At 35.4% G+C, this 23289-nt stretch overlaps 1 protein-coding gene across 4 annotated transcripts in view; it reads right to left on the reverse strand.

The window, feature by feature from the left end:
- Positions 1–3048: 3048 nt before the first annotated feature.
- LOC100891765 (ATP-binding cassette sub-family C member 9) overlaps positions 3049–23289 on the reverse strand; it is a 40761-nt gene continuing 20520 nt past the window's right edge. For 3 of the 4 annotated variants that reach the window (XM_030983042.1, XM_030983055.1, XM_030983047.1), the window contains exons 15-32: positions 22676–22841; positions 21933–22070; positions 21097–21304; positions 19625–19851; positions 18626–18795; positions 18130–18199; positions 17556–17713; positions 16808–16900; positions 16256–16358; positions 15499–15615; positions 14887–14998; positions 14365–14495; positions 13829–13907; positions 12319–12427; positions 11629–11732; positions 6101–6234; positions 5170–5232; positions 3049–4188 (exon numbers count right to left, since the gene is read on the reverse strand). In XM_030983042.1, the coding sequence (XP_030838902.1) occupies positions 4051–4188; positions 5170–5232; positions 6101–6234; positions 11629–11732; positions 12319–12427; positions 13829–13907; positions 14365–14495; positions 14887–14998; positions 15499–15615; positions 16256–16358; positions 16808–16900; positions 17556–17713; positions 18130–18199; positions 18626–18795; positions 19625–19851; positions 21097–21304; positions 21933–22070; positions 22676–22841 (2320 nt within the window). In that variant the 3' untranslated portion in view covers positions 3049–4050. Of the gene's footprint in view, positions 4189–5169; positions 5233–6100; positions 6235–9452; positions 10324–11628; positions 11733–12318; positions 12428–13828; positions 13908–14364; positions 14496–14886; positions 14999–15498; positions 15616–16255; positions 16359–16807; positions 16901–17555; positions 17714–18129; positions 18200–18625; positions 18796–19624; positions 19852–21096; positions 21305–21932; positions 22071–22675; positions 22842–23289 lie in introns of those variants that run through there. The other variant, XM_030983062.1, reaches the window with a different exon arrangement.

Consider the following 23289-nt stretch of genomic DNA (forward strand, 5'->3'; position numbering starts at 1 on the left):
CCAAACTTGTTTTAATAACTCATTTAACTACTGCGTGCACACCACAGGCGTGCATCAAAGCATACTTGCAATGCATCTTCTGCCGACTGGAATACCGATTTGCTAAATGAGCACAAAATGGGCTTTCAGATAATTACCAACCCAGGTTATTGCATCAAAGGTATTGGATTTGGGTTAGGATTGCACTATTGTTTCATGTAAGGTTAAGTTAGGGTCGTACCGCAGTTACATCAACAAAATTCAATGCCACACCAATAACGGACTGAACAAAAATGACAGAATGGCCAAGAGTCTGTCGGTATGGAGTCAGTTTGGCAGTATGACTGAGGTATGAGGGTTCAGTAGTGTTGGAATAGAATAGATATCGAGGTGAAGAAATAAACTCTGCCGACTACATAAAAGAATGCATATTTATCAAATCTACTTTTGAGAAACGATACATCCATTGGTTTAAGAATGGCAAACCCTACTGTAAACAAATTTAAATGTAAATCTTGCTGATTGTTAAGGACTGAAAATTAATGATGCCTGAGAGGGCACCTGTGAACAATGTTTTGTAACCAAGTCAAGAGTAAAGAAGGTTAAAGTGAAATCAGACCTTGATGACATACAACTTTAAATGAAAGCATAACAATCTGAGAAGCAGACTGTTGAAAGTTTGAACAAAATTGGACAAAAATTTGGAAAGTTATGAATTTATGAAAGTATGGGAAATTCAAATTTGTTTCAACACACAATATGATTGAAATGTCTTTGTATGACTCTGGACTCATATAGTCTTCCCACATGTAGCCAAGTTTTGCTTCTGTTACTTACTTGGCAAGCATGTCCTAGATTTTACAGTGAAAATTAGTAATGGATATATGTATATTTTGAGAAGTGCCCCCAAGGAAGAAAGCATTTTGGAAAACCGTGAACTATTGATATTTTTGCTCACACCAGATGTGGAGAGTTGTCCGCTACTCCATGTACAACACGATCCATTGAAAAAATTGCTAATTGAGATTCACATGGCTGTAGTGATCTCATATTTTAATCATTTATTACTCTTATTATTGGTCAATTTATTTCAAACTTTCACTATTCCGTTTCTCTCATTTTTCCGCTTTCATACAAATGAACTTATTACAAGGGTTGGACCGCCTTTTAAGGAAGTTGAACAAGTTTTCCCGATCACATATTACCTCAAGGACTCCAGGGCAGCGTTTCACGAAACCGTCATAAGTACTAGTTCACCAACGTCCCATTAAAACGTGTATTAAATTTGTACCTATGACGGTTTTGTAATTTGTGATATGTGTGATGTGCTTTTCATTGAAAGTGATTTCTAGCAAATTTTCATTTTAGAAGACTCGCACTCAACATTCCATGACTGAAATAAAAATATGACAACAAATAATCATTCTAGGCAACATGATTTCTTTTATTTAAACCGTCTACAGATGTCATTTACCAACAAAAATAATATTCTGCTTTTTATAGCGCTTAATACATCTACAATGTCTCTTAAAGCGCTTTACAGATATACTATTACCCCGGTCAATCGATTCAATAAATTGTGCACAGAATTATTTTATTATGCAGAATGGCTTCAGTGCACCCAGTCCAAGGTTCATAGTCATAGTATGGTATATATGTATTCGTCTCTTACACTACACAAACCCCTTTTTCTCATACAATGAAGCTGATAAAATTTCATGCAGACATATATATATATATATATATATATATATATATATATATATATATATATATATATATATATACATGCATACGTCCATATGAAAGAACTTATTAAAATGAAAACACTTACGATGTGCTTATGACGCATTTATTGTTCAAAAGTATATTGTATTCACTAAAAACTTACATAAATTCCAAGAAAAAAAAAACACCTAAGAGGCAGTTCAAAAATAAGTGAAAATCTTTGTAGAAAAAATTTGTCATAAACTCATAAATTTGCTAAATAACTGAAATAGTGCATATTCAAATTTGATGTAGGAATCTATACTAGAACATTTCTCCAGTTACACAAATTCATTTTTGGGGTTGCTTATCATTTTACATTCTCAAACGCCTATTAAGTAAGATTTAACAATGGGTCTCAATCCAATTCTTCTCGGGGAACGGTCAAATAATTAAACACAGATTCATATGTTACATCCACATTGTGATTTTTAAACATTTGATACAAAATTTTTGTTATATACTAAAAAAAATATCTGTATTTCCAGATATTCCGGATTCATCAAGGTATATTCCATTATTTGTTTTCACAGGCACCACTGAGTTGATTCGAACTATTTCAATTAAATATAATTGGCACAACTTGAACTACTTCTATGATATATAATTTGCCCAACTCCAACTATTTGAATAGGAAAGAATTAGCATACCGGTAATAAATGGAATATAATTTGTTCAAGTACAAGAAGAAAAATATATACAAGCATTACATGGATGCAGCTTTGAAAGCTAAAGAATAACAGTCACTTTACCAGTGTTTTAATGTACCGGTACTGTAATTTATTTCAAAACATTAATAATTATTATCATCACTTCTAGTATCATCATAATCACCATCATTGTCATAATCATTATCATCATAACCGTTATTACCATCATCATCATCAGATTTTAAAGCTGCCAAGTAACATACACTTCAAAAGTGTGTTAATGAACTACAATCTATTAAATCCAACCATTTATACAGTGCGTCCCAAAACACACTATACACTTTTGTAATGGCTGCCGAATAAAAAAAATATATGATTCTGGGGCGAAAGCTCATAAACTCAACTTTCATATGACACCCAAAAGTCCGAAAACGATTCATGCTTGGGTGAGCACTGCTCACTTTTGTAAAGGGTATGAAAATTAGGTTGCGCAGGAATTAGCCTTCCTATTTGTGAGAGGTAAAAAAGCTTACAACATTGAGGGTGAGCTCCAAAGGATTTTACCTCTCACAAATTGGAAGGCTCATTCCTGCGCAACCTAATTTTCATACCCTTTACAAAAGTGAGCAGTGCTCACCCAAGCATGTATTATTTTCGGACTTTTGTGTGTCATATGAAAGTTGAGTTTATGAGCTTTCGCCCCAGAATCATGTTTTTTTATTCGGCAGGCATTACAAAAGTGTAAAGTTTGTTTTGGGACGCACTGTATAGATCTATTATCATCATTTCCATAATCAAAATCATGAATTTCACCATCATCATCATCAATAATATGATCCCTATCACTGGGGCATTTTTAAAGGTTGATAGTACGTAATATACATGTACAAGTTTCTATGTGTGAATATGTAGCTGATGAATATTAAACTATGTGTTAATTAAGTTTCCATTCATTGAACTTGGGCACTATGTACTACTTATAATAATCCTTCAGCTACAGAAAGCTAAAATGCTGCTACAGACAGCATACAAAGATTTAACAAGCTACATGACTCTCCTTGCTTAATTCTCATAGTGAATAGAGAACTAGTTTCAAGTCTCCTTATTAATGTAAATCAGTTCTGAAAAAGGGTTAGTTCGACTTCTGATATTGGAGGTCCACTAAAAATAGATAATTCAATATAAGAAAGCGGTCATCGGGACATTTGCAACATCTCATAAGATTTCCTATTCACAATCCACATGAAAACTCGTTCATTTGTAACAATATTTTCTTGTAAAACAACATATTTTTTTTTAAATTCAGAACATGTGGAAAGGTTATCCACTTAAAGCAGAATGAAAAAAAGAAAAGAAAAAAAAAGCAATACATTTATTCCTATCATGTGAACAAAAATATCCCACACATATCAAAGAATTGCCAGTTGTACTCTCACTTATTTATAGCAAGGTTCACTGAAATAACATATCATTGAAATACAGAATGCATTCAGATATTATATTTGACCTAATGTGATCTTGAGATTATTATATAACAATACATGTAGAATGATTTAATCATTACAAAAATTTACTCTTTAAATTGGCAGCATGATATCATACACTACATTATGGAACATCATATTTATGTCTTTCGAGGGAGCTAGTGGAGGATTTATTTGCCACTCGCGACCAGGGAAGCAAAGATTCCATTTTCCTTGGCCAGTAGAGCCTCGGGTGTTCCATACTCCTCTATCACACCCTCTGATAGGACCAGGATTCGGTCAGAGTCCATGATTGTTGCCACACGATGCTATTAACAAAACAAAAAGTATGATTCAGTTTAAGATTTGAAAGCATGATTAAAGAGAAGGTTGAGTTCTGAGGAGAGGTGAAAAATACTTTGTGAGCGTTATCATTGTTATTATGCAAGTGTGGAAAAACATCAAAGAAAAACTTCCCTGAAAAGCATTATGCCACATGTTTGTGTAGTCCCATATGCATCTTTCTGTGTACAGTGCTTGTTACTTTACAAAGACTGGGCCAATTTTTTTATCATTTTGATGACTCCAGAATCTTGCAGTACACACCAATACCAATATGCTATGTGATCAACTTTTTCTGATTAATTCCACACCGTTTCTTTCACAATGCAATCAAATGACCATGGCAGAACTCAACTGTAGCTTTAAGTTTAGAGGAAAAATTCCTGAGAGTGAGAATTCAAATAAGGTTCAATGAAAGACTTGCAAATGTACTTGTAATAATTATCAAGAAATGTCCAAGGTTTAACAGTGCAAGTGACATGAACCAAGATGTAATACATGGAGCAATAAAAAAGGATGCTTTCACGATAACCCTGGTTGAGAGGCCTAATGATATGAATGTTACAAATGTTAATGTTACAAATACAGGGGTCTGCCTGACTGGTACTTAAAAAACTAGATACCTGAAATGGATTGATAGTTTGTTTAAAGCCCCACTGCACTACTTATAGCTACTTGCGCCCTCTTTATAGCAAACAATGCCTAATCAGTGCCTGTTGGTCCTCCATGATCCTCTTTTTCTTATGTTAATTGAGAGCTGATTTGATGAGATAACCACCTGTCAGTGACCTTGCAGGGAGGTCTAATCCCCTCTGTCTAAACTTGTGCAGAGGGGCTTTAAAAGACATAAAGGAACATTGAAATTTGACAGGGAGAGCGAGATAGATGGATAGTTTGTGTGAGAGAAAATAGAGAATAAAGAGAAGAGTAATGAAGAAAAAAGACAAGGAATATAAGGTCCTACTTACTGCTATGGTAAGAACTGTTCTGTCTTGGAAGGCAGTCGCAACAACTTCCTGCAGAATGTGATCCTAATAAGAACAAAAATCAAAAGAAATTATTTTGCATTGTACAAATACATGTACATAAAGTGAAAATTAGTGCTGGTATAACAATAAAAAGAAAAAAATCCTTTTAAATGAGATTTTTTCTTGATACTCCCTCAGTTGAAAATATTACAAGGAATTAATTGCCTCCCCCCCCCCCCCCACCCATAATTTGTCCATTGCAATTACACATACCAGTTAAATCAATCACAGAAAACTCCACTATATTGTAGGTGTTCTGTGTGTGAATAGTAGAGTATCACAAAATTGATATAACAAAGCCATGTGCATAGAACCCAGGTTGAATGTTGGTTTCATATGTATGTGTGTGCTAATGAGTGAGCTGAGAAGTCTACCTCTCGAGTCGCTTTTACCAATACATGACCTTGCCATTTCTCTTCACAATAGTAACATTTAAAACTGAAATTTTAAACATTTTTGAGAATTTTGTGCCAGCACGGAACCCCAACATTCAGAGTCCCTTTAACATAGGAAAAGGTAACTGAATAGGTGGACATTTGTGCTGTAAATATATATATACAATGTATTAATTTGGCTAAATTATGGTACAATAGTGGTACATTATGGTACAATATGAAAATAGGGTGGATTCATAATGAACAGCGCCTCCACCGGCAAGCCGCAACAGGCCAATTTTACAGCTTGTGATTCGACATCTTGCAAAAAGTGTAGCGCAGCCGCAAGATTCTAGCCATTAATCGAAATGATCAAAGTGGTCGGTACTGTGTAAATTCATTTAATGAGATTGATTGGTAACAATTAAAAACATTACAAGAGATGCATGATATTGGAAAAGATATTTGAAGAGGATGAAAGTAACAACTTTACTTACTGTTTCAAAGTCAATGGAAGCAGTAGCTTCATCCATCACTAGAATCTTTGTCTTACGAAGGAAAGCCCTCGCTAGGCAGAAGAGCTGTCTCTGACCAACGCTGAAGTTCTCACCTCCTTCAGAGATGTTCGAGTCTAGTATAATAAAGAGAATCATGGAAATAAGAAAAAATTGAAAACTACTGGCTCCTACCCATAATTTTTCTCACAAAGAGTGCACACGGTAATTCAGTATTTGATAGAACATACTAAAGGTAAAAGTAGCTCATTCTGTACTTTTTTTAACCTGCAAAAACTTGATATCAATTATACTTCATCAATGTACTTCTTATCAAATATTTTGAGAAAATAAGTTATTCAAAAGTTCAATAGTGCAGATATAGGAACTTTTCAGTTTGTGTAATTTGACCTCTGGATAAAGATCAAATATCTTGTTTTTGAACAGTATCTAGATAGATAGATAGATAGATAGATAGATAAATGGTATTTATTGATTCATTTCAATGTATCGCAGTTACAAGTAACTGAATTGTGCATGAATAAAACATTGATGGTGAAGACAATTATACATTTCAAGTGATATCACAGTAAAAAGTAACTGAATTGCACATGAGTAAATTGCTGGAAAAAAGCAAGTATACATTTCAAGATGTCACACTACAATGTACATAATTATGAAGAGCGTGTATATACTATATACCATTAATCTTATACAATATTTCAATTTAAAAATTTGAGTTACAAAGAAAGAGAGATGGGAAAGCAGGAGAGAGAGAAAGAGAAAGAAAGAGAAAGAGAAAGAGAAAGAGAAAGAGAGAGAGAGAGAGAGAGAGAGAGAGAGAGAGAGGGGAGAAAGGGGACAGATGGACAGAGAGGGAAAACAATTATGTACATGTTGATAAAATACAAAGATACATTGCAAGACAAATATGAATATTATAAGGTGAACATTAGAGATATTAAGATATAAATATAGATATGCATCGCATTCTTCATGTCATAAAAAATACATTGACTAACTTGACTAAAAAAATCAGACCTCAAATTTATGAATTAATTATATACTAAGGAATATGAAATTGTAATTTTTTTCAGAGTATATTAAATACAATCATAAAAAACTTTTGTGATACAAACGGATCAAATCTGGGATTGGGCTATTCTGCATACGTTTAGTTTTGCACCTGGGTTCAGGGATCTTGTTAGTTCTTCGCAAAGTTCTATTGTGTGCTCTTTGGGGTATAAATTATTTGAACTGGTCTGTGCATGAAAGAGTTTTTTAAAAGAAGGTAACACATAAGTCATTTCGACGACTTTCCAATGTTTGTAATTTCGATTTAGTAAGAGCGTTTGCGTAACTATGATAATCCTTTCCAAAGATAATCATCAATGCACGTTTTTGTAATTTTTCTATGCGTTGTTTTTGTGCACTAGTGAGACCTCCGCTCCAAACTTGAGTAGCATATTCAAGGATTGGGCGAATATAGCCAATAAAAATAGTAATCAGATCTTTATGTGAAAGACCGAACTTCCCCAAAGAACGGTGCATATATAGTTTCGCATTCGCTCTTTTTTCAATATCTCTGACATGGGCTTCCCACTTCAAGTCGTTTTGTATCGTGACACCAAGTAATTTCACCTGTGAAACAGTTAAAAGAACACAATTTTCGAGAATAATGGAAGACTGATTGAATGGTACTCTTGAAAAACAAATGTCCATTTTAATACACTTTGTAGGATTCAATTGCATTTTATTAATATCAGCCCACAAAGATAGACATTCTACAGCTTCTTGCATGTTTGAAATTTGGTTTGTGTTACGACACTCAACTAGGGTTAGATCATCGACATACTTAAACATATGTATACTTTCAGAAGATTTGAAATCATTTATCATCACAAGAAAAATTAGGGGCCCAAGTTTCGTACCCTGGGGCACACCTGCATTTATTTGACACCATTCTGAGAGATCGCTGTGATAGCGAACTCTTTGTTTACGTTCAGAAAGAAAATCAGATATCCAGTAAACTACCGCTGGTCGTACACCGATTTCAATTAACTTTTTGATGGCAACTGTATGATCTATTCTATTTAACGCTTTTTGAAAATCTGTGAGAAGTATCGTCGATGAAGTTTTTGGTACCTCAGCATTTAAAAAAACATAATGAAGAATATTAATCAAACAGTGTAAGGTTGATAAACATTTCTGGTTTCCAAACTGACAGGGGTCAATATGTTGGGCAATGTCCTGATACATCCACTTTGTGATGAAACCTTCAATGACTTTAGCAAAGTGGTCTGTTAATGATATAGGTCTGAGTTTGTCAATTCGTGCAGGATTCACCTTTGGGATCGGTACTACAATAGCACATTTCCAGAAGGCCGGAACTTTTCCTTGACTAAAAGAAGCATTAATTATGTAGGTTAAAGGTCCCGAGAATTCAACAGAAAAAAGACGGATTAGGCATGCTGAAATATTATCTGGGCCATTCGCCGTCGAGCATTTGATTTTAGAAAGAATTTTATTAACCTGCCAAGGATATACCTCAGGTAAACTTCTAGAAGGTAAGTATGCAGGTAAAGCTGCTAAATTTAGTGGTTGTAAATCAGAAGAGACAGATATGAGATGTTCGTTTATCGCATTCACAATTTTATCTCTCTCACTAGGATCAACACCATCAACTGGGATATTGAGTGATTGACGACTTTCCCTTTGTGAGGTTGCGTATTTCTTGATACCATCGTGAAGGATTACTTTTCTTAAGTTTCTGAATACGTGACCTGTAATATTTAACTTTTGCTTTCTGAATTGATGAATTTACTTTGTTTCTTAAACGTTTCCACAAAATTCCCTTACCCTGATGAAATGCAATTTGTCTCTTATGAATCAGAGATTTAATTTCACCTGTCATCCAGGGCTTATCTCTAAAGTGCAATAATACCTTACGAACTGGAAAATAAATGTTAATTGCATTATTTAAAGTACTATAAAAAGAACCACATCGAACATTTACATCAACATCTTGAGTCACTTCTGGCCAATCATAAGAAGATATCCACTGTCCAAACGCCCTTATTGCACTATCTGTCATGGGTCTGTTGAATACATAACGAGTAGTATTTGGTAATTTAGGTTTGATTTTAAGAGGAAACCACATAATTGAATTGTGGTCAGACATTCCAATAGGAGAACAAATCTGTGGTTTATCATAAAACTGATGAATATTAGTGATAATCTTATCTAAAATGTGAGCCCCTCTAGTAGGGCAATCAACGACTTGACGAAATGAGTGGGTTAAAAGCTCCAGATCAATATTCATTCGATTAAAATCTCCCAATATTACAAAACCTGCATCCGTATGATTAGTTAATATAACATCAATAGTTGTTTCCAAATGATCTATGAGTTCTGTCTCAAGTTCAACATCAGGCTGAGGGTAATATACGACTGCACAGTAAATGCAGGAGATGGATCTTGGAAGACGAGGAGGGCGTATCTTCACCCAAGTCACTTCAAGGTTTATAGGGACTTGGACATCGGCTGGAGAAGGATTAAAAAATTCTCTCACGTAGATAGCTACTCCACCACCTATACGATTAGTACGTGATTTAGTGCAGAGATAATAACCTGGTATAGAGAAGTTATCGAGTGGGCAGTCATTCCTAAACCAGGTCTCGGTAATAGCTGCAATGTCTACATGAAGATACAAGATGACAGCTGATAGCTCATCAAACTTATTGCATGCTGATCTGACATTGCTTAAAAGAAAAGAAGGCAAATCGCACCCAGACTGAGGGGCGACTGGGACAGAAGTCAAGCATCTTCGGCTAGGGAACCTAGGGTATTTCTTAGGGAGCTTGGTACGGGCCGTAGGTAGAATAATCGGAATGGGATGCTTGAAATGCTTCAATTTTCGAACACCAGCTCTGCAGCCGCGACGGGTTTTAAACTCTTTTCCAATTTCAAGCTCTGATATTGTTTTCCATGTCTGGACTGGTAGTTGTAAGCTTTTCCCACAAGAATTTGAGTTAATATTAACCAATTCACCTCGCGTATATTTATATCGTTTATTTGTATTGCATAATGTCAACTCGAACGGACCCGGGTTAGATTCCACATCACCGCAACAAATGATAGGTAAAGTGAAAGTTGCACTTGCATTAGCATAATACTTAATTGGTGTTTTGTGATATCCGCTACGATGAAGCTGTTTATGAGCTCGGCTAGGAACACGAACAGGAACAAACGCAGTTTCATGTTTAGAGTAACTCAAATGTCCACAGAGGCCGATAATTATACATAGGGCAATGTAGAAAAGAACGTATACTTTGTAAGTATCCATCAGTGCGTATCAAGACTATTCATTGTATGTAGATGAATGTCACACCACGGATAGGCAAATCAGTCACACACGAACGACGTTCACACATCCATGCAGTATAGTACATGTGTAACAGCCCAGTGTAAAATGGCTTTACTTGCATGTACTGTGTACACATCCGTTGAATCAAAATTTAGAAAAACAGTTTCCAGTATCTTATATATCAATACATCACCTCAAAAATGTCATGCAGTGTCACAAGTACATAAGATGACAGTTGATCAACAATAAAACAACATACACTCAGATTATCAGTAAAACACGGTAAAATTCAGAGCAAAAACAGAGACGGCTGCCTGCTAGGCGCATTCAGTCAAATTGGTTGTGCTCAGAGTGTGTCTAGCTAAAATTTAGTTCTAATTGGCTCAACAAGTTTGAGCTTTACTTCTCTTCTAATGATTCTCACTAATGGGGCCAATATGGAATGCAATGTGCTGCAGGAACATTCAGTGCTACTGAAAATAGCCAGTATAGGGAATGCTGCTAAATGCATACAAAATTTTTATTCACCACTAAAACTCTCATCCACTGAGGAATTTCAAGTAGAACCATGTGATGTCAAAGAGCAATCAATGACAATCAACCTAGATTCATTCTATACACAGATTGACAAGTATCTTGATCATCAATAAGAGTCAGAGAAATCTTAACCTCCAGAAAAAGCAAAGCATAACTGACAAAGATCACACACATTCATTAAAGCAAGCTCCTGCTACTCCTACATGAACAGCATCTGGCATCGGTAAAAAAGCATTTGATGATACTACATGATGGTGCGGGATACATATATATATATTGCACAGCATGTAACATTTCTAGTTTCTGGGGAGTATTTCACAAAGACTAAGATCGACTTTAAGTTGGACTTAACTATGGCAGGCCGTTTATGCCACTGTTTTCTCTCACCATTATGATCTTTAGATATTACTTTTTTCTTCAATAATGAACTATCAAAAAATGTAAATTTTGTAGAATTGTGACCATGATTTGTATGTCCCTTGAGAGACCAATGCCAGTAAATGGTGGGAGCAAACAGTTGCATGAATGGCCTGCCATAGTTAAGTCCAACTTAAAGTTGATCTAAGTCTTTGTGAAACACCACCCTAGTCTGTCCGTAAATTACTATTTGGATAAACAGATGACTCACCTAACCCTAGATTCAGTTCTGTCACTACAGTCTTGAGTTGAGCAATCTCCAAAGATTGCCAGATCTCATCATCGGTCCTGTCTCCCATAGGATCGAGGTTAAACCTGCATCAACAACCAATGGACATGTAGAGAGATTAGTTTAAAGGCATTGTTTAACAATTTTAAATCTGAGATGCATGGCCCTACGTGTTATCAGTGTATGTGATATGGTGTAATATTGAAGCCCTAAAAAAAAATTGCACTTCAAAATGATCATGAAGTGCCTCAATAAAGTGAAAATCTTTAAGTGACCGGTTTTACCATACTCATTTTTTCCCAATAGACTGTAGTGTTATACAAACCGTTAGGCAAACGAAGAATGACATTTTGATTTCCAATCATAAATATCTTGATAATCAGACAGGCAATGAGTTTATAAAAGTCATGGGATTCCTGACTGACCTGAAGGTTTATAATTATGATTGCAGCACGTGCTAAATCCAGGATTTTGTTTCAGAATCTGAGGCAATGTTACCGAGTTACTTTAAGGTATAGTCAAAGATTTCCAGATTTTCATGCAGAATAAAAGGAAAGTGCATGGATTCCAAGAGTTGAATTACTAATTATTTTCTTTTCCCCCTGACTTTTAGGGTACCGGTAGTAAGGTGTTTTTAATGGTAACAATGTTTTGGGTCACTCAAGGTCTTACCTGATAGTACCAGTAAATAATACCGGGTCTTGAGGAATGATAGCCAGACGTGTCCTCAGCTCTTTCAGTGGTAGTCTAGTGATGTTGATCCCATCAATCACAATTTCACCTGAGAAACAGCAAAAATAAGAAATATCAACCTTCTGATGCCGGCACGTTTTTCCTTACCAAACATTCAACAAATGAATGTCAGGAACAAATGTGCTAATAAACTAATTGAAGAAAGCAGAACCAGCACCAGCACTTGCTTTGAAGGCAGAGTGATATTTTACGAATAAAACAGTTAAAAGTGAAAGGCACCATAACCCTTTAGATACAAGGGCATTATCATTCCTATATCCTACATATTACAATTTGTGAGCTTGTGCTCACCGGAAATAATGGCAAATGCATATACTTAGATAAATTTGTCACTCTCTTTGGTTCAGCTCCTGATGAGTTTTGAAATACGTTGCATTTCAATAAACAACAAAAAATGTAAATTTCAAGATAAACTTGAGTTCTGGTAAATATAGAAAATATATTCTCACATAATAATAATAATAATAGCTCACATTTATAATGCGCCTAATACTTTGTTTCTAGGTGCGGAACATATTATTACCCCAGTCATCGGATTAAGGCTTACCCGCAACACAATGTATGCACATTTTCCACTCCCTGGGGAGTATTCCAGCCAGTCGCCATTTTACAAGCGCTATTTGCTAATCCAACCACATTAACTTTCGCATCCTACCGGGTACCCATTTTAACACCTGGGTGGAGAGAGTGGCAAATGTAGATCAATGTCTTGCCAAAGGACATTAGTGACGTGGTGGGACTTGAGCCGCGGACCTTGTGATCCACAGTCCGGTGACATATCCACTCGACCACGACACCTCTACATAGTCCAATGAAACTTACACTAAATGTTCAAGATTACAAATAAATGACATGTGCCTAATATTTTTGGTGGAAAATGTATAGTGGCTGAGTAACGAGCATTGAAAGATAAGAAAATCAGGGTAAGTAGGCCGACACCATGTACTCAACACAGGTCACTATGTGCAAATGGGAGTTGTGGTTTTTATTGAAGATGATGTGAGTAAGTTTGTGTTAATCTGAGAAACATAAATACTTACAGTTTTCTTAACCTATTTCCAGAAAAATTTCTTATGATAGCTCGTCTGTAGTGGAAGGAGTATTTGTGTATGTTTTGAACAGTAAGAACAAATGTAATTCAAGAATTTTATTAAAAGAAAGAAAAGAAAATGTGGATGGAAAACTTTGTTCAAGAGCCACTTATTTGTATAGTTATTTACATACATATCTTTGCATATTTCATAGCATAATTTCAGGCTCTTGTTATATTGTAATCTGGTCAGGAGAACGAAAAAAGGGGGTGGATTATTGAAAAATACAACACATGTACAAATTTAGCCTCAGGCATTATTCATTATCATTCATTATTATTCATTTAGTATTCACCCCTCTCACAAATCAGTGTAATCATTAAAGAGGGATCTCTTACCATGAAACATATCAATGATACGGAACAGAGTGAGAGTAAGAGAAGACTTTCCACTGCCAGTCCTTCCGCATATTCCAATCTGTATTAAAGATAGCAGGTGAACATGAGAGAAATGTAAATGAAGAAACGATAAAAGCTTGCAATTAATAATTGAAAGAAAGTTTAAATATAGACATACTACTGCTTTTCATCTCGAAGTCTAAAAAACAAAAGAATCAGAAAACCGCAATCAATCAATAAACGCATAACTTGTATACACACAATTTAGGATTTAGTCATCTGCTTTCGAAGGTATTGTGGTCTAATGGATAAAAGCCTCAGGACGTGCAAGACATTTTAAAAATATACATTTCCACACTCGACTCAGGTGTAGTAAGTGGGTACCTGGTAGGATTGAGCTATACAAGAACGGCAGATTGTTATTATCAAGGAATTGAACCCTTACACCTCCTTCAACAGGCAGGTTTAATACTGGCCAGGGAATCTTATTTCTCTGAATGTGTGATATTTGACATAATTTGACAGAAGGATCTCACCTTTTCACCAGCTTTGAAATGCACCGAGACCTTCTTAAGAACAGGATCCAGGTCCTTAGCATAGCGAGCTGAGACGCTATCAAACACTATGTGTCCATCCTCTGGCCATATTGCAGGGGGTATTACAGAACCTAGTATGTGAGTTAAGAATGATAATAATAATAATAATATTCCGCTTATATAGCGTTTAATACAAGTAATACAAAGCGCTTTATAGATACATGTATACTATTACCTCGGTCATTGGATTCAGTGCTTGCCCACACTGTGTGCACAATCTCCACTCCCTGGGGAGCATTCCAGCCAGGAGTTACTTGACGCTCAAAAACTGATAACCGTCATGACAAACATCAATAATGATTCTATAGAATTATCATCATTCAGTTAGCAACAATAATTACATGCACTAGAGGAAAAATATTGCAGAGAAATTAACTATTTAGAAATTGCAGTTTAAAACATGCAGAACTAAAGATAGAAAGGAAACAAACAAAAAGGGAAACAATTTATGCTGTATTTTACCATCATAGTCCTCTATGTCCACCTCTGAATAGAAATTAATCCTCTCTACTGCATTCATGGCCATCTCTAAATCAGCAGCACATCGTATCACCCAGTTCAACAATCCAGCAATCTAGCAACAAGATGATAAGATCACTGCATTACATCTGCTTTGAAAGGCAAAATGGCACTGAGAGTATCGAGTCATGAGTTAGGATGAAATATATCGAATATCATCATGTTTATTTGCTGGATTTAAGGTACAGGCCCTGCAAAGTTGTTTACATCAAATGAACATGTACAGTGTAAACATATGACATGGATTACAAACAACAATAACAACACATGATCTCATGACCAGGATATTTTAATTCTCGCTACTGCATATAGAAATTATTAATAATTTAGAGTCTGCATGCATGAGCCCTATGGAAAAGATCTGAAATAATGGGATCCAGGCAGACTTGGATTTTGGGTGCCTATGTGTCCCAGGAACCTGTTAGCATACAGCCCTGTCTAATATTTCATTAATTAGACTCTACCTCATTAATTAGACACCAACTGTACGTTTGAAAAATCCTAATGCTGCATATAGTCCATACATTAGATGCAGAAGATGACAATACTACTTACAGACATGGCATAGGTAATAGACAATCCAACAAGACTAGGTCCAAACGATTTATCAAGTGCTGAAGCTCCAAGACTGGACATACCAGCTAAGAAGACAACAATAGCTCCAATGGTATCCTTTAAATAAAGGAATGATAAAATATATTACAGAGGTATATCACGGTTTCTATCTGAAACATTAAGAAAAATAAACATAGAATGGAATTCAATCAAAGCAAATAATAAGTACAAACATCTTTCAACATCACAGGTTTTGAACTAAGAACTTTTTAATCTTCACAATGCTCTACATGTATAATATGTAAGCATGACAACTAAAGTACAATCAATTCAGATCAGTTAAAGTGTTAATGAACAGTCTTAACATTGATCTGTTTGATCTGGCATATAATTAATTGTCCTCTTTTAGTTGTGTATGTTCTACATTACCCCTGTTGTTCTTTCGTGTATAATACAGATGCTTTTATGTGATTTCTTATTTTGGACGACTGCATCTTGAGCATTTGATTTCAAGTGGATTTGGCGCCTTGCAAACCTGATATGTTATCATTAGTAGTAGTATCATGAGACAAAGATACATGAACATCTCACAAACATTAACATTCCTTGATTTTAAGAAAGCCCAGATTTAAGAATCAAGGCCTGAAGACATCCAATCAACATTACACGCACAATTACAGAAATAGTGATTGAATGGACTTTCAAACACCAAGTTTGCTTAATAATCGGAAAGCTAAAGTAAAAGGAAAACACTTACCAGTCTTACACCCAACCATCTGTTCCCAGTCTGGAGATATATGAACGCTGTGTTATTGGTCTCTATCTTACTCAAAATATTCCTCTGAAATCGGCTATTCAGGCTGCAAGACAAACAAAATACATTACTAAAATTAAAGTAAACAACAATGACAAAATGTTTTATTTTTATCTTATTATCCATTACCAACAACACAACTTTCATGAAGTTCATAATTTTGTTTCACTTATCACAAAATAAACATTTTCTTTACACCTTTCCCTATATCTGTGTTTTATATGTGTTCCTTATTATCCTCATATGATGAGTATAAGTATTCTGAAAGATTTAAAAAAAATGAATTACAGGGGAGATTTTGAGTGGAAAACCACCAAAATTTAAAGCTTTATATCAAAATTACATGAGCAACTTGCCAACTTTAGATTTCTGTAATTTACAATGTACATCATAAATTCTCGTTTATTCACCTATTTCCTAATTTTACTTTTACATAGAAGAACCTGTCATCCAGGAAAGGTTTTAAAAAAAAAAAAAATTAAAATTGTTTTTTACCTGTAAGCCCTGATGGTAGGTAAACCTCCAAGAGTCTCCGAGAAGTAAGCAAAGATCGGTGAGCGACTAATGCTTTCAAGTCTCTGCAGCTCTCTGTCATTAGAAATGTAAATACATTTCAATAATTTACCTTGATCATACAACATTTAAGTTTTTACAAAAGTTATGAGCCATAATTAATTTATATACACAGTGTTCTTTGACATCTATGAAAACTTACAATACATGATTCACTTACAATACAATGTCAATAAGCCACTTCAGAGATAGTATTTGTACAAATGACCTCCAAATATCCACAAATCCTTTAAACATAAAGATGTCTGACTAGTATTATCATCCTCCACATCACTACATCATCATGATCTTAACACCCTCAAACACTGTGCCCTCTTAGACTTATTGATCATCATCATCTCTATACCACTATCTTTATCACTAACATCATCATCTTCATCTGATCATCATCAACATTTCAACACTATACTATCTAAAACATATTGATCATCATCATCATCATTTCTATACCACTATCTGTATCGCCATCATCTTCATCTGTTCATCATCACTTTCACTACACCATCATCATCATCATTTCACTACATCATCTTCATCATCATTTCACTACATCATCTTCATCATCATTTCACTACATCATCTTCATCATCATTTCAATACTATACCATCATCATCATCATCATTGATATTACACCATAATCATCCAAGTAATCATTCTCATCATCTTTACCTTGATGTTTTGATGAAGAGCTTCATGAGAAGCACATAGAAGACAGCTACTGGTAAGATAGCCACAACAAAGTACCAGGATATGACCGTATTTACTATGACACCTGCAATAGCCGCCAGAGTAAACTTCATCCCTTGGACAAACAGCTGACCCATCCTCTGAAAGAAAAAAGATTTGGTTCCAAAACAGACTGTCAACAGATCACATCTGTAGGAAGATGCTTGAAACTACTGATATGAATAATATCTTCCTGCTTTACCTCAAGGAGATCAAGAGTTATGACCTCAAGGAAAGTAATGTAGCCTGAATAACTTCTGAAGTTATTTCTTTTTTCAATTTGAATGAAAATGTACAGGATCAAAGACTCGATATACACGTCCTATAATCTGGCTTGAAGGCATGAAACTTTTATTGTGTTGCTATATTTGTGTAGAAAGTGTACGTTTGCAAGCTGAGGTAACAATATGGCTGCCGAAACTCATGCATGTTATAAACAACCTGATATCAAATCAAATTATGGGAAAATGTTGATCCTTGATCAACATAGCACTTTCCATTAATCTAAACTACTTACCTGATCAATGACTTGTATGTCTGCTGCAAACCGATTCAACACTCTTCCAATGGGAGTCGTATCAAAGAATCTAGAATCAACAGAAAATAATACCAATACACATCATAAAGGAAAAACTGGTACCATACACAAAACTTTGTTTGAAGTGGAATGTAAAACAAAAAGAGCACAGTATCATGCCTGTATTTCAATTATTTCATCATAACAAGATTTGTTTGTAACAATGAAGTTTGAATTCATTCACTAGAACATCCTTAAATTCCCTTGAAAATCCTTCATGTAGATTTGTGAATCTTACATAAACATGCTAAATAAAACATATCTTTTATAAAACTAACATCTAAATATCATACATATCAGGTGGTTTTAAGAAAAATAAAATATGACCAATCTAGGCAAATTTCATCCGATTTGGCAAAACAGTATTGAAATTGTCTGAAGAAATTAAAGGGAACTCATTTCAAGCCATGTGGCAATCTTTGGGTGATTATCTTACCGTAGGGGTGCATGTATGACTCTTTCCAGCATGACATTATGAACACTACGGGCTGTGTAGAGGGCATTGATGAGGAGTATAGTGGTCCAGATCAGACCAATCACGATATTAGCAACACTTAAGCCAGCATAACCTCCCAGGTACTTGTCAAGAATTGCCTGGGATTCTTCCTGCAGAGAAATATAAAGATTAAATTTGAATGATGAGTGTTGTTTTATGGAAGACATTATAAAAGGTGCAGATTTCCATCCTTTACTTTCCATTTTCTTTTTTTCCTTCCTTATTATCATGAACACAATCCTCCTCATCGTCAGAACATCTCCCCCTTCATTTTCATCATTATCATTATAATTATTGTCTCTATCACTATCTCCACATCGCTATTATCACCAGCACAATCACCATCATAGAGGTGGATCCAGGGTTTCCCTAAAATTGGAAAAGAAGAATAAAAGCTGACCTGTGGGCAAGTTTTTAGCAATTCAGAACCTTTAAGATAGCCAAACACACTCTCCCTGAAGGACAAAGTATAGAACAAAGAGTTGTCTTCATCACCCTCCTCACCATCATCATCACCACCAACATCTTGCCCAGCATACAATGTCCATCAGCCCTAAGGAAACCTTCCCCATGACTCCATCGAGGCATGCATGGCCCTTCTAGTCTTGTCTCAACCATTTAAGAGCTGCTGTTGGTCGTTGCAAAACCAACCTAGTAAAGTCAGGGTATAGTAAGAACCATCTGCCTTTGTAGAGAGGAGCAGACTATGAAACATCTCCTGGCCTGCCCATACCAAACCCTTGCACCCAATAGTGAAGGTGAATCAAGAAGAATAAGAAGATCACCACCAACATCATCATAACTGGCATAATAAAAACATCAATTAGCTCAAATATTTGTATTTGCATGTAATGGACATTCAAAGAAAATGAACTGACTAACATGTGTGTGGCAAATCTAGACCCACCCAACCATGCATACATACATACATGTACCTACCTTGGTAACGTTTGCAGTGAGATTAGCTCCTGCATCTGACCATTCAGAAAGCCAGAAGTTTGTAGCAGCCTGTGCAGCATTCTGAGCTATAGCCATGATGAAGACCATGACGAAGATGAAAGGACCAAAGGCTTGTATGTAGTACCAGTAATACTTCATGGATACTGAACCCAACATACGCTCCTCCTTTCCAATGATCTTGCCGGAATCCTTCTCTTTACCAGCCTCTACACACAAAGAATGGAGTCAAGAAAATGTGGTTTTCATCCCATGCTATTCAAACACAAGCAAATAATAGCCGTAAACACTAGTAATTGAGATTGATGCCAGAGTAAACCAATATATGAGGTACATTGTATTAAAGATATGATAAACTTGATTTGTATACCTGGAGGGCAATCCAAACCCTTGTAGTAAGTTCATTTGAATGACATCATTAAATCAGAGAAACAGAATGGTGGAAGTTTGAAATAAATAGGACCAATAACAAGAGAGTAATCAATATTTGAAATGTGAGAGCATCAAGACTTTGCAAATCTCAAATTGGCAATTTTGTGACGTAGTTACGGATTCCTCTCCTATTTGTTGTGTACAAAATTGTCATTAGTTTTTGTTTTTCCCCCCAAGTGCCTTCACCCTTGGGGTACTACTCAAAATATAGTATGGAAAATATATTATATAAGTCCTCTAAAAAGAAAAGACCAACTTGAGTCATACATTTTTGAGAATTTGAAATTTTACTAATTGTATGTGTTGGAACAAATGGGAAAGAGACATTTATACTGATTCAGTAAATTTGAAGAGCCCAAACTCATAGTGAATGCAACTTTCAAAAATGTATAATTTCTTATTTGTTTAAATTTCATTCAAACTTTCACCAGTATGCTTCTCTCATCTTTCTTCTTTCTTCTAAAGTAGTTGTTTTTTTTAAAATCAAAGTTTGATTTCCCTTCAAGTACCTTTTAGAGACATTGCTCACATTAGATTCTCAAGGATCAATTTGCTTGTATGCCAGTATAAAGATAAACATCTGCAGACTTTTGAAAGACGGAGAAATGAAGAAGAAGAATAATCATAGGTTAACAGGTTAATACTATTACTCTTGCCTATGTAACCAAACCCCCCCCCCCCAAAAAAAAAATGTTAGGATAATACATGTAGAACAGATAAAGAGAGTGATGCACAGAAGAAACATAGGAGAGATAATGAGCAAGACTGAACAACAACAACAAAAACATAGCCAATGATAGGGAGGAAGATGAAGAGAGATAACAAGAAAGGGAAGGAGAGATGGATGAAGCAGTAAGGAAAAGAAGAAGAAAAGGTGGATAAAAAGAGAGATAAAGGAAGGAATAGGGGAAGGAAGAGACAAGATAGAAGTGGATGAAGAAGGAGAGGAGAGTTGGTAAAGTAGTTGAATAACTGAAATAATGAAGACAGACATTAATTTGAAAGCATTCTTTATGTCTTACCTTTCATCTTGAGTTCATCGGTTTGAGATACCGATCTGATGAGTTTCTTGCGCTCCTGTGCCGTCTTTGTTTCATCTTCAGACTCCGGCTCTGATTCAGTAATCTCTTTGATTGACACGTTCCAGAGTGTCATGAGACCAGCATCCTTAGCTCCAATCTCTTTCATCGTTCCCTGATGTCTTATCAACCCATCTTTCATGTATATCACCTGTGAGCAACATCACACAGCACATATTACATGTACATAACTATGATAATATATACATCTTCATCTTCATAAGTGATCCAAACTCTAGAAAAGACGAACAATGAACTAAGAATTGTACGATATCAGATATTTTGGATTTTAGTAAGGTAACATAGAATTGAAGACACAAATATATAAATACCTCACCGCGGGCCCAGAGTTTTTCTTAATCATGCTTCTTTAGGATTTAACTCCTCCTAAAAAGACACTCCCAATGCACATTACAAAGTATCTTCCTTCATAATATTCATGGTTCAAGTCATTCAGACTCTTCATGAAATAAATCAGTTACACTTTACTCTCCCATTTCCACATCTATTACATTGTCTATTAAAACTTGCTGAAAGAATTTCTTTTGAAGGGTTAACAAAAGTGGAAGTGAGGACAAAAGACAGGAGGGTGTTCCATCTTTTTGGGCTGTAATGAGAGAAACTACAATCCCCCGATTTAGAGTTGACAGTGTAGAATCGAGTTGAGTTGATATTGTGATTGGGTTTTGTGTATTTAAATGAATAAATAGATAACTAGGTGCACAATCATTAGCGCATTCATAGACACCTTTATGATATAAATGTGGCACATAAATTACCTTATCAGCATGCTCTAGGTACTGTATCTGATGTGTAACAAGGATCACTGTCCTCTGATTCTCAATCAGGAACTCCATGATACCCTTGTAGAACATATCACTGCCAACATGAACATCCAGAGCTGACAGAGGATCATCCTATATAAAAGACAAATCAAATCACATGAAGAGCAAGACATGGTAAGTACTTCATGCACATTACTCACTTCAATTTTATCATACAACCTTGATAGAAATCAGACAAGATTGAATTGCAAGCCTTATTTAATAATAAGTTCTTGTGCAATACCCACATACATGTACAATTTCAAGAGGAATACTTATTATGAGAGACAAAAAACATCTTCTTTGCATCTACATGGCCTGGTACACAAATTTCAACAACGCCAAAATATAGTAAACATGTTTAAAACCTGAGGGTTGTGTGTATGCCACACACAGGGCATCTCCACATGAAACGCCAAGATTGTTGGCAGAAACCCCCAGGGGTGGAAGGGGCCTCATGTAGTATTATTGTAAGATCATGATCTAGCATCCTTATCAGATATTTACACTAAAATTCACTGGATATCATCGATCTAATGATCTCTTACATATATATCTTTTAATACAAGAAGAACATGTAAGACTATAATCGACACCTTTCATGCCAATTTTCTTTTTGCTATCTAAACTTGATACTTTAATACTTGAAGTACCTCTAGTTACAGCTCTACACCTACTGCAGCCTGGCCATCACTTACCAGAATCACCACATTGTTGAAGCTGTACATTGCCCTGGCTACACTGACCCTCTGCTTCTGTCCTCCGCTCAGGTTGATCCCTTTCTCTCCAATCTCTGTCTTATCTCCAGCAGGTAAGATATCAATATCAGGTTGAAGACAGCATGCCTTGATCACTTTCTCATATCTATGCACAAAGTTAGCAAAATATACATGCAAGCTCATAAGATACCTTTTTACCACCATTAATTTTAATTGGTTTGTTGCTGTGTTTTTTTAGTACCCTTCCACATAGTTCCTTTATTATGCAATATCAAACATTGATATATAAAAGTATATAGACATAGACTTACTTACACAGGAACGAAAATCAATGATATACCATGGTCTATTCATGGTGCTATGAATTTACATTACCTTTTTACCTTTAAACCTTTAAAAAAACTATCATTATATCCCCCATTCATGATGAAAATAAGGCACGAACCAAAAATACAAACAATCTTTTGTGATTTTGGATGATTTCTTAACCTGACTGCTCAAGCTCCACAAAAAAGGGGGGATTAAAGAGACATAAAGAGGACAAATGGCTGTTGTATTACATGCTAACTGGTGATACTCTGTTTCAGGCACAT

Source organism: Strongylocentrotus purpuratus, unplaced genomic scaffold (genome assembly GCF_000002235.5).
Source record: "Strongylocentrotus purpuratus isolate Spur 01 unplaced genomic scaffold, Spur_5.0 spur5_contig_827, whole genome shotgun sequence".
Taxonomy (NCBI): domain Eukaryota; kingdom Metazoa; phylum Echinodermata; class Echinoidea; order Camarodonta; family Strongylocentrotidae; genus Strongylocentrotus; species Strongylocentrotus purpuratus.